Genomic DNA, 13,270 nt, shown 5'->3' with positions numbered 1-13,270 from the left:
TAAGGCAGGTAAACTCACTGAATGACAAAGGAGGGAATTTATGCTGAGATTCAGAGAAGTTGGCAAACGAACAATCACTTGTCATCAGTTTTCACCATGGAGAAGGACATGAAGGTGTATGCTGATGTTCTAGGGCACATTGATATCAAGCATGATGAGATAAATGGGCTCCAGAAGAATTTAAAATCAGATAAGTCCCCAGGATCTGATTGGATATATCCCAGGTTTTGAAAGAGGTAAGAGAGGAAAGTGCAAAAACTTCCTGAGTTGGTTTATTAATGTCACATGTACCAAGTTACAATGAAAAAGTACGTTTTGCATGCCAGCGATACAAATCATTTTATCACATCAGTGCATTAAGGTAGTACAAGGGAAAACCAAAATGAATATGCAGAATATAGTGTTACAGTTATAGAGAAAGTGCAGTGTAGATAGACAAGGTGTAAGGCCATAATGTGATAGATTGCAATGTCAAGAGTTCATTTTATCATACTAGGGGACAGTTCAAGTGTCAGTGGGATAGAAGCTGTATTTGAAACTGGTGGTTGGTGCTCTCAAGCTTTAGTTGGCAGAGATCTTTGCATCTTTGCCAGCCAAACATACGGTCCCAGAGAGCTAAGGAATAGCCAGTGTTGTTCCTCTCTGTAAGACCTGAAAATTATAGGTTAATGAGCCTTACATGATGGTAGGCAAATTATTGGAGATGATTCTTAGGAATAAGATCTAGAAAAGCATAGACTTAATAGGGATACAAACACAAAAAGCAGGAGGATCTCAGCCAGTCAGGCAGTATCTATGGAATGGAATAAAAAGTTGATGTTTCACACCAAGACCCTTCCTCAGGACTCTTTAGGGTAGTCAGCATGGCCTTATGCAGGAGATATCATGTCTTACAAGCCGTTTATGTTTTTTTAAGGAGATGACAAAGCTGACTGATGAGGGTAGGGCAGTAGGCGTTGTATATGTGTACTTTAGTAAACCCTTTAATAAGGTCCTTCATGGTAGGCTGATTCAGGAAAGTAAGGGATGTGGGATCTATGGAGACTAGGTAGGATGGAGTCAAAACTGGCTGGCCATAGAAGGTGAAGGGTCGTGGTGAAAGAGTGTTATTCTGGTTGAAAAAACTGTGACCTGTGGTGCTGCACAGGGAGCAGTGCTTGGACCTCTATTGTTTGTGATATATATGTAAATTATCTGGATGCTTAGTAGGTTTGCAGATGATATAAAAATCGTCAGAGTTATGGATAGTGAGGAAGGTCGTTGAAGGATTTGCAGAGGAGATTTACAAGGATATTGCCTGGGCTGGGGAGCATGCCTTATGAGAATAGGTTCAGTGAACTCGGCCTTTTCTCCTTGGAGCGACAGAGAATGACAGGTGACCTGATAGAGGTGTACAAAATAATGAGAGGCATTGATTGTGTGGATAGTCAAAGGATTTTTTTCCTAGGGCTGAAATGGTTAGCATGAGAGGGCACAGGTTTAAGGTGCTTGGAAGTAGGTACAGAGGAGATGTCAGGGATAAGTTTTTTTACGCAGAGAGTGGTGAGTGCGTGGAATGGGCTACCAGTGACGGCGGTGGAGGCTGATACAATAGGGTCTTTTAAGAGATTCCTGGATGGATACATGGCGCTTAGAAAAATAGAGGGCTATGGGTAAGGCTAGGTAGTTCTAAGTTAAGGACATGGTTGGCACAGATTTGTGGGCAGAAGGGCCTGTATTGTGCTGTAGGTTTTCTATGTTTCTAGGATTCCACAGGATATAGACCTGTTGGAAATGCAGGCAGAGAAATGGAAGATGTAGTTTAATCTGAATTGTTCCACTCTGGGTCGTTTGAGATCACACGTCAGAGGAAGGTATACAGTAATTGGCAGAATCCTTAGGAGCGTTGATGTACAGACAGATCCTGGGTTTCAAAACCACAGCTGCCAGAAAGTGGAAACTTAAGTAGATAGGGTGGTAAAGAAGGTATATGGCATACTTTCCTTCACAGGTCTGGGTGTTGACCATTAAGGTCAGGAGGTCCTGTAGCAGCTGTATAAAAATTTGGTTAGGTTGCATTTGGAGTTTTTGCTGCAGTTCTGGTTGCCACACCTATAGAAAGAAGGTGGAGGCTTTGGAGAGGCTACAGAAAAGCTTCATCAGGATGTTCCTTAATTAGTGAGCATTACTTATAAGGAGAAGTTGGACAAACTTGGAGCCTCGGAGACTGTGGAGTGACTTGACAGAGTTAAGAGAGGCACAGAGAGCGGAGATGATCATAGTCTTTATCTGAAGGTGGAACTTAATTGCACTGGTTTGAAATGAGATTGAGAAAGTTTAAAGAAGATTTATGAAGCAAGTTGTTTTTAATACAGAGTGACAGGTCTTTGGAACATGCTGCTTGGGGAACTGGTGGAAGCAGATATTGTACAATAATAATGTTTAAGGGGCACTTGGACAGGCACATGAAAAGACAGGGAATGGAGGGTTGTAGACCATGTGCATGTAGATGAGATTAGTTTAAACTGGCATCATGATCAGCAAGACATCCTGGGCTAGAGGATCTGTTCCTGTGCTGTGCTATGCTGTACTGTTCTGTGGTCTATGAAGAAGACCATCTCCTAACTTTCTTTCTACTCCAGTGGTTAAGTCATAGGCTTGTCAACTTTACCCGTTATTTCTGGTTTAAAAGCTATTTCTAATATTCTACAAATGAAAGAGGGCCAATTTAGCTACCAGGCTACAAATGAGGTAAGTAACTGTCACTGTATTCATTTGAAATTCATTGTCATTAATGATACTACACAGAAAAAAACCTTCTGCCTATAATGTACATCTTCAATATCGACAGCTAATATGTTTTAAGATCCACCTTCTTTCGTTTTATTTTAAATCGTTTATACATTTAAACATTCGTCAATCCCAAATCCTTTCAATGAAGACAAAGATTAAGATCTTGAAAAAGACTGAGAATGGGTATTAAGCCTCTGTTCCTGATTTGACTGAATACCACAGGCATTCTGGCCATTGTATTAACAGCCCCAAAATGTCACACCACAAACCCAGGAACATTTGTGAATGATTAGTTACACAGCAAGTGAAAGGTAATGCACAGGAATCCATGTGGGAAACACGTGGCATTATATAGTAGGTGTGTGACATTTATACAGCTTCTTGAGCCATTTAAGATAGTAAATAAATCAAAAGCACATATTGCATGAAATGCATTGCAGGCTGGACAGCACCTGAAAGGTAAAGATGGATTAATGTTTGAATGAAATATTACACAAGTTCTGACATCGTGTCTGGAATTTTCATTGCTTTGAGACATTAAAATATACATTTCCTGAATTTTACTTTACATATCCAATATATCACTTTATTTTTCCTTTTTTATCTGTGCAAAGTAGATAAGGTCATAACTATAATTTGTTCATATATTCACATGTCAATTGCTGCAACACCATCTTATATAAATACTGATTACATTACATATTCTGTTATTACAATTTGAGGAAAAATTCTGTAGAGTACAAGGAACTAAAACGGCACAGTACTGTGGGAGAGGCATGTTCTATTTTTGGTTTTCCATTGAAGCTAATGATTTGAAAATATGTGGGAGGGCGTGCTACAGTGAAGATCTTTGAACTATGCAAGAAGATATAGATAAGTTAAGTAAGTGGGTGAAAGTTTGTCAAGTGGAATTTAATGTAGGAAAGTATGAATTCATGAAGAGGAATCAGAAGGCAAACTACTATCTAAATGATGAGAAATTGCAAAGGAATAGACCACAGAGGCCATTCTAGCTATTCTTGTACACAAAACACAAAGTTATCATGCAAGTGGCATATTAGCTTTTACTGCAAGAGGGTTGGAAATTAGAAATAAGATCATAATAAGGCATAGGAGCAGAGTTAGGCCATTTGGTCCATTGAGTCTGCTCCACCATTCAATCATGGCTGATCCTTTTCCCCACCCTCAGCCCCACTCCCCAGCCTTCACCCCATAACCTTTGATGCTGTGTCCAATCAAGAACCTATCCAGCTCTGCCTTAAATACACCCAATGACCTGGCCTCCACAGCTACTTAAGCTAATAAATTCCACAAATTCACTACCCTCTGGCTAAAGAAATTTCTCTGCATCTATTTTAAATGGACGCTACTCTATCCTGAGGCTGTGCCCTCTTGTCCTTGACTCCCCCACGATGGGTAACATCCTTTCCACATCTACTCTGTCTAGACCTTTCAAAAGATTGTAAAAAGATTCCCCTCATCCTTCTAAGTTCCAGTGAGTACTGACACAGAGCTATCAAACATATGATAACTATTTCATTCCCAGAATCATCCTTGTGAACCTCCTCTGGACCCTCTTCAATGTCAGCACATCTTTTCTGAGGTGAGGAGCCCAAAGCTGTTCACAGTACTCAAGGTGAGGCCTCAACAGTGCCATATAAAGCCTCAGCATCACATCCTTGTTCTTCTATTCTAGACCTCTTGAAATGAATGCTAACATTGCATTCGCCTTTCTCACACTGACTCTACCTACACATTAACCTTTAGGGTATTCTGCACAAGGACTCCCAAGTCCCTTTGCATCTCAAATTTTTGGATTTTTTTCCCTGTTTAGAAAATAGTCTGCACATTTACTTCTGCTATCAAAGTCCATGACCATGTATTTTCCAACATTATATTTCATTTCGCACTTTCTTGTCCATTCTTCTAAGTCTTCTACAGCCTACCTGTTTCCTCAACACTACCTGCCCTTGCACCAATCTTTGTATAATCTGCGAAACTGTCAACAAAGATGTCAATTCCATCATCTAAGTCATTGATGTGAAGCATAAAAGGGTTGGTCCCAACACCAAACACTGCTAGTCACTGGCAGCCAACCAAAAAAGGATCCTTTTATTCCCACTCGCTGCCTCCTACCAATCAGCCAATATTCTAACCATGCCAGTAACTTCCCTGTAATACCATGTGCTCTTAATTTGATAAGCATCCTCATGTATGGCACCTTGTCAAAGGCCTTCTGAAAGTTCAAATATACAACATCCACTACACCACCTTTATCTATCCTACGTGTAAACTCCTCAGAAAGATCCAACAGGTTTGTCAGGCAAGATTTTCCTTTAAGATAACCGTGCTGACTTTGTCCTATCTCGTCCTGTCACCAAGTACTCCATAACCACATCCTTAACAAGTGACTCCAACGTCTCCCCAATGACTGTGGTCATGCTAAATGGTCTATACTTTCCTTTCTGCTGCCTTCCTCTTTCTTAAAGAGTGGAGTGACATTTGCAGTTTTCCTGTCCTCTGGCACCATACCAGAATCCAATGGTTTTTGAAAGATCATTTCTAATGCTTCCACAATCTCTACTGATACCTCTTTCAGTACCCTAGGGTGCAGTTCATCTGGTCAGGATGACTTATGTACCCTTTGGTCTTTCAGCTTTTTGAGCACCCTCTCCTTTCTAATAGTAACTGCATTAATTTCTCTTCCCTCACACCCTTCAACATCTGGCACACTGTAGTCTTCCACAGTGAAGGCTGATGCAAAATACTCATTTAGTTCCTCTGCTATCTCCTTGGCCCCCGTTATTATTTCTCCAGCCTCATTTTCTAATGGCGTTATATCTACTCTCATCTCTCTTTTATTTTTACATACCTGAAAAAGATTTTACTATTCACTTTGATATTGTTTGCTAGCTCATTTTCTTATTTCATCCTTTCCCTCCTAATGATTCTTTTAGTTGCTCTCTGTAGAGTTTTAAAAGCTTCACAATCCTCTGTATTCCAGCTAATTTTTGCTTCATTGTATGCCCTTTCTTTTGCATTTATAATAGCTTTGACTTCCCTTGTCAGCCACAGTTGTACAGTGCTATTTTGCCATTTGAGTATTTCTTCATTTTTGGAATACATCTATCCTGCAGCTTCCTCGTTTTTCCTGGAAACACACACCATTGCTGCTCTGTTGTCATTCCTTCCAACATCTCCTTCAAATTTACTTTGGCCAACTCCGCTCTCATACCACCATAACTTCCTTTACTCCACTGAAATACTGCTGCATCAGACTTTACTTTTTTCCTGTCAAATTTCAAGCTGAACTCAATCATATTGTGATCACTGCCTTAAGCTCCCTAATGTTCTTTTACCTTAAGTTTGCTAATCACCTCTAGTCATTACATAACACCCAATTCAGTATAGCTGATCCCCGAGTAGGTGCAACGACAAACTACTGTAAAAGGCCATCTCGTAGGCATTCAACAAACTCACTCTCTTGAGTTCCATTTCCAACTTGACCAACCTGATTTTTCCAATTGACCTGCATGTTGAATTCTCCCATGGTTATCATAACATTGCCATATTGACACGCCTTTTCTATTTCCCATTGTAATCTGTGGTTCATATCCTAGCTACTGTTGGGAGGCCTGTGTATAACTGCTGTCAGGATCCTTTTACCCTTGAAGTTTCTTACCTTAACCCACAAGTTTCATTATCTTCCAAACCTGTGTCACGTTCTTCTGCTGATTTGATGCTATTCTTTACCTCTACCTATCATCCTAGCCCTCTGATACAACATGTAACCTTAGACATTCAGCTCCCAAATGCAACCATCCTTCGGCCACAATTTAGTGATAGCCATATCATCGTACCTGACAATCTGTAATAGTGCAACAAGATCATCCACCTTTTACGTGCATTGAGATATAACACTTTGAGTATTTGCTACCCTTTTTGATTCTGAATTCCTAATGCACTGACACTCACCCTGCTGGCTGCAGTTGTGTTCTATCTTCTGCCTGCCCTTCCTGACAGTTTGACTGCACGCTACCTTTGCATTTTTACCATCTGTCCTATCCTGAGTCCCTTCATTCCGGTTGCCAATGGTGAGGAATTCTTCTGAAAAGTGTGATAGAATGATTAAAATAAAAACTATGCCATATTAAAAGTTTCTTCCCCCCGACCATTAACCTGATCAACCATTCTAGTGTCCTCCCCTATCTTTTACCCATCACTACACTGTAGACTCTTTGAACCACTTTTTATAATGCTACTTACATTGTAAATGCATGCTGGTGTTTATTTATTTATGCATATTTTCTTCCATATTTGTCCTTTTATCTCTTTTTATTTATATATATAGTACTTTATTTTTATATAATCATTTGTTCTTTATAATTGTTGATTTTTTTTTGCATGTCTTGCCCTGACTAACAGACTACAGCAAATTCCTAGTATATGTAAATATATATGACAATTAAAGTTGATCCTTGATTTCAAATAGTAATACAATTGAATTGGTTGAAGCAGTATTTGATATACAGTACAGTATACAGCTTTGGTCCATTTGTTTAATGAAGTGGGAAGTGCAGGAAGATTCATTGAGCTAATTCCTAAGATGTAATAATTGTTCTATCATCAAAAGTTAGATCCATATTCTTTGAAACTTCATTTAAAAGAATGACGGATGATCTCATTGAAACATTTAAAATCCTAAAGGGGCATGACAGCGGAGATGTTCTTCACAAGTGGAATCATCTCAAACCTTCAAGATATGGGGGCAGTCATTTAAAAATGCAGCTTTGGAATTTTTTCTCACAGAAGATAATGACTCTTTTAAATGTGGAAATTGTGAAGGCCAGATCATATGAGGTATTTAAAGAGGAGGGCAATAGGTTTTTGAATGATCCAGAAATTGTGGAATTGGTGCAGAAGAGGAAGACGAGAAATGATCAAACACAATCATGTTCATAGATTAGATTCATAGAGTCACACAGTGTGGAGGGAGGCCCTTTGCCTTAACTCTTCCATGCAACCAAGATACCCATCTAGACTAATCACATTTTCTGTGTTTGGCAAATAGCCTTCTAAACAATCCTACCCATGTCTCTATCTGAAGATCTTTTAGATGTTGGAATTGTACCTCCCCATCACGTCCTCTGGCAGCTTATTCCATTTCCACAGCACATTCTATACAAAAAACCAAATCCTCAGATCCCCTTTAAATCTTAACAATCTTAAACCTACGCCCTCCATTAGAAGCAGTCAGAAACTGATATAACAGCAGATTCCTAATACCTAACTTTCATTCTTTATGTTAGTTTTCAACTTTGCTTATATCCTGTACCATTTACCATAACTGTTCACTCCCACTTATCAACAATTTATCATTCAGCTGCACTGATCAGCTGAAAGGAGATGAAAGAAATGGGATGGGAATAAAATATGACTTGAATTGAGAGATGGAGAGAAAGAGTTCAATAAGATGAGGATTTAAGATGGGACAAGGTTCCAATATAAACTCAGAAAATGTTTATATTAATGGAACGGACACAGAGCTGGTGCATGGTGATATAAGTTACAGTGGCAAAACTGATTTCACTGAACAGGTTGCAGAAAAAATGTGACTGAGTCAAAAATATGATTCAAGTTTAAAAGCATTTAATAATTTTACAATTTTACAATTGTAAAGATTTTACAATAGAGAGTTAATAGCCAACAATTTCTCCATAACAAGTAAAGTAGAAGCACTGTAATTTTACCACAATTTTGCCCAATGCAGTTGACACAATGAATTTGTAGTTTATGCCTCTCAGTACCGAGGCAAAAAAACATATTCCAATATTTGGGTACATGGGAATTTGTGACATGCTTAATCAGCTTCTGTAAGTTCATTAATTTGGCAGAAATTGTTTATCATTGTTCTTTATCTTTACTTCCTCTTTCTTTATTTTACTTTACACCTTGATCATGCCATGGACTATGGCTGTTCACTTCAAGATTTCATTAATTTTACATTCTTTGTATTATCAAAACCAGCCATTGAATGCATGAAGTCACAAGCATTTTTAATGGAGGCATACACATCACTATCTAATTTGTGTGATTACTATATTTTTTCACACTATTTCAGCTGAAGAGATGAGACAGTTGTTTGGTGTTTATTTCCTCAAAGGGAGGTAACAAAGCGGAACCATTTTGATCACATTTATAATCCAGGAACAAGTTGAGGGAGCAGGGGATTGATCACATTGATAAGGACTTGGGAGGTGAAAATGAAGGAAAATCAATTATCTTTTTCAAAACATTACTGTGCATGGGTTTTGTACCGATTGAAGAGAATCGTTTAATGAGGGGCTAAAAATGCAGCCAGTGCTAGCCAGTGAAGAAATAGGATGTTGCCTCTTGATATTGGAACTAAACCCAAGTTAAATTGATCTTTGGCATCCTAAAAAATCACTTTAATTTGGATTTAGCATCGGAATTGTCTGCACTGCTTACAGCCACTTCTACTTCATGTGAACATCAGTCACTGCTGTCTAATAATGTGAGAAAAGTAGAGAAGGAAATGTAATTTGCATCTCATTTTACATCAACTGATTAAAACTTCATTTTAAGAAACCGATTCAGTAGAACATTAGCTTCTAGAAAATGAGTACCCATTTTGTCTTGACATGACATTTGCCCTCATTTACCTTGGAGCCTCCCAATCTCCCATCATTCATTGGGAATTAAGCCTTCAGAAGTATATCCATAGGACCTGGAATGTCCTTCCTGTAACTTCCATCACTGATTCATATGACTCATATAGGACCTTCCCTAAAACATACCTAAAATGCTGGTAGAACACAGCAGGCCAGGCAGCATGGATAGGGAGAAGCGCTGTCGATATTTCGGGCCGAGACCCTTCATCAGGACTCTCCCTATCGATGCTGCCTGGCCTACTGTGTTCTACCAGCATTTTGTGTGTGTTGTTGTTTGAATTTCCAGCATCTGCAGATTTCCTCATATTTGCTGTAAAACATACCTCACAGTTTTGGTCAAATGTTGCCGATAAATTTTATCTGACACTGTTTCTACGTTATGTGATTGAATATTTCACTGAGTTGTAAATAAAAGTTGTTGTGCAATTGTTCAATTCATCCAAATAATATCACACAATAAAACCTCACCTGGAATCCAAAATAATTCAGTAATATGTAATTTCTCGTATATCTGCTGATCCTTGTTTCCAGTACCAAAGTATTGTATATAGTTCAGTCTGTTTCAGTGGGGCACTTCATATTAAAAATTTAACCAAACTATCAGCATCCCTTTGAAGTCAATGGCAGGGCAACCAATTTGCAATTGCATTTGTTCATGGTCAAATTAATCACTATTCTATTTAAATATTCATATTGAAAATTAATCATCATCTCGAGCTCAGGTTTTCTCCTTTTTTTGGAATGTGCTGACCCATACTTCATTGCATTCTATTTGCAAATTAACTGCATGTCACTTACAGTCACCATATGTTTAAGTCGCTGATGCCCAGATGTCACGGCAGCCTCAGCTTTCCCCCTTTAACCTGAATTTTATAAAGCTGAGGGCTTTTACTGTATCGAGTTAATGTAGATTCATCTTTTTTGTTTCTTAGATTACAAGCACCCTGACGGTGATTGAAGGCAAAGTCTCAGGAATTTATTACTGTGTGGCTTCGAACGAGCTTGGCATGGACAGAAGAAAAATTAACTTCTATATTACAAGTAAGTAATTGTCTGCTGCTCAAATGCCCTTGAATCTGAAATGATTCAAAGCTGACTAGCTGTTGGTTGTAACACATTTTCCAGCCTAGTATTTTACCTTGGAATGTAATTTAAATGCCTTATGTCCAATAACCCAAACAGATGTAGAGCATGATCTTTAGATGTAAACTGCTTTACATGACTCTATTGCGCTGAAATATCATGCAAATTTTAAGTTGAAAAGTTGAGGCAATACTAATAAACAATTCATCATATATACTATTTGTGTAGATGACCTGAACAGACGTGACCAGACCAAAACAGTGAGCACATATCACATCCTAAACCTAACCCACCAACAATCCCTTATCCCTAAAATGCACCTCAAATAAAGTAACCTGTTACTAAAACTCCATATTTCCAAATGTTCAGCCAACTACCATCCCTCTCCTACAGTAATCTTCCTCCAATCCCAGCATCCAGTGCTACCTTATACCATAGACTGAAACCCCCGTCTGGCATCATATCCACATACTAATCATCCTCATTACTGGTTGTTCTTAATTATTGATATTCTCATCAGCACCACTCCACCTCCTGACTAATGCAATCTTATCCGCACCATCTCAATTTTCTCAGGCCTCTGTCTATCACCCCGCAATCCCTGATCCATCACTATTAACTTTCCCCACGTGGCCCTCAGAAGGCCTACTTCTAACTGAATTGTTTTGCCAAGCACGTGAAGACAAGGACTTTGAAAATGCAAGACAAGATTGCCAACAGGCACCACTCTGGACCCAGTGGAATGTCATCAAACAAAATATTTATTTGGCATCAAATGAGCTTCAGCGATAGGTATTCCAGCAATGAAGGCAGTACTGCTTCTCTTTGATGGTCAGCTGATGGGTAAAGCTTATTTTCTAAATACCATTTATGGTTGGAACCTGGAAAACTTCAGTCCAATTTCTTGTAGTCCCACAGTTCAAAACCCCATCTTTAATTTTCAAGATGATTACTTCTTATCATTAATGTAGCTCACTTTGTTGAATATTATTTGAAGTTCTCAGCCAAAAGAATACTACTCCATTCACTTTATCAACATTACCTGGCCCAAATGTAAGAATGTAGAAGTCCTTCAGTCCTTCATATAGAAGTCCTTAAGCAGCATTCATTTTAGTTTTTTATCATAAGGAACTTCAATACAGCAGTAATAATTTTGTTATATTAAATGCAATATTTCCAAAGAGTCAGAGGAGAATGGTCCAATGAAGCACAAATTTGTAGAGACATGGAAGACTTGCTGAATTTAGTAACAGGACCTCAATGTGCTTTTGATTTACATCTTGCAAGTGATATGAGGTATTTTCCAGCACCGGGTAAGATCAGAGGTGGTGTGAAGTCAAAGCCCTGAAATCAGGGAAGACAAAGAGAACAATCAGGGCTTTAGATCAGGAATATATGTGGCGAAGATATTGGCCATGGGAGAGAAAGATCAGGCTCATTCTGATCTTCCAGAAAGATCTGAAAATTCTTATGCTTTCAGAGAGGGTATTGTGGGATGACTGGTTTCAAACATGAATAAGGGAAGATGGGAAAGACTGAGGCCGATTGCTGAGAAAGATGGGATTTGGAGTTTGGTGATGCATAGAGAGGATAAACATTGATTCCGGCAGTCAGAAGAGAACAGAAGCAACATAAGAGAGGCTACAGATTCCTTTAGTTATATTGGCCATACCTCTTCCCACCCCATCTCCTGTAAAAATGCCATTCCCTTATCTCAGTTCCTTTGTCTCCACAGCACCAGTTCCCATGACAAGGCTTTAATTTCTACGACGTCAAAGATGTCCTCCTTCTTCAAACAATAGAGTTTCCCTTTCTCCAGCATTGATGCTGCCCTCATCCTCATCTTCTCCATTTTCTGAACATTAGCACTCACACCATCTTCCTGATGCCTTAACTATCCCCCACCCCCCATACCACTCCATGAGCCTCCCATCCAACACATCATTCTCTGCAACTTCTGCCATCTTCAATGGGATCCTATCACCAAACAGATTTTTACCTCCCCATGCCCTTTCTGCTTCCACCGGGATCAATCCCTCCGTGACTTCCTTGTCCATTCATCCCTCCCTGCTAATCTCTCTCCTAGCACTTATACCTCCAAGTGGCCAAAATGCTACACCTGCCCATTCAGCTCCTCCGTCACCTTCATTCAGGGCCCCAAACAGTCCTTCCAGGAGAGGCAACACTTCATCTGCAAATCAGTTGGGAGTCAGCTATTGCATCCGGTGCTCCCAATATGGCCTCTTCTTCATTTGTAAAACTCGACATAAATTGAAGGACTGCTTTGAGAACCTCTGCTCCATCCACCAAAACTGGAATTTTCCAGTAGCTAAACATTTTAATTCTTATCCCCTTTCCTGTTCAAACATGTCAGTCCACAGCCTCCTCATTTGCCAAGATGAGGCCACTCTCAGGGTAGAGGAACCACACCTCATATTTCACTCAGGTAGCCTCCAACCTGATGGCATGAACATCATTTTCTCCTTTTGGTTAAAAAAAATTCCTTTCACTGGTCTCTCTTCAATTCATCACTCTAGCCTCAAACCTCTTCTCCTCACTTGTTTAACAGCTCCCCCTGGTGCTCCTCCTTCTTCCCTTTTTCCCATGGTCCATTCTCCTTTTCTATCACATGTTTATTTCTCCAGTTCCTTACCTTTTCCACCCACCTGGCCTCACCTATCACCTTCTAGCTGGTCTTCCTTTCCCTCTCCTATCTTTTTATT

The 13,270-nt window shown here is 39.3% G+C and overlaps 1 protein-coding gene across 1 annotated transcript in view; it reads left to right on the top strand.

Moving 5' to 3' along the window:
* Positions 1–13,270, top strand: part of kdrl (kinase insert domain receptor like) — a 193,954-nt gene that overhangs the window by 105,297 nt on the left and 75,387 nt on the right. Inside the window, exon 12 of the mRNA XM_059976939.1 lies at positions 10,397–10,505. Coding sequence (XP_059832922.1) covers positions 10,397–10,505 — 109 coding nt within the window. The remainder of the gene's footprint in view (positions 1–10,396; positions 10,506–13,270) is intronic.

This window comes from Hypanus sabinus, chromosome 8 (assembly GCF_030144855.1).
Source record: "Hypanus sabinus isolate sHypSab1 chromosome 8, sHypSab1.hap1, whole genome shotgun sequence".
NCBI classification, from domain to species: domain Eukaryota; kingdom Metazoa; phylum Chordata; class Chondrichthyes; order Myliobatiformes; family Dasyatidae; genus Hypanus; species Hypanus sabinus.
The sequence above is the reverse complement of the archived record's forward strand: the minus strand, read 5'-3'. Positions and strand labels throughout refer to the sequence as shown.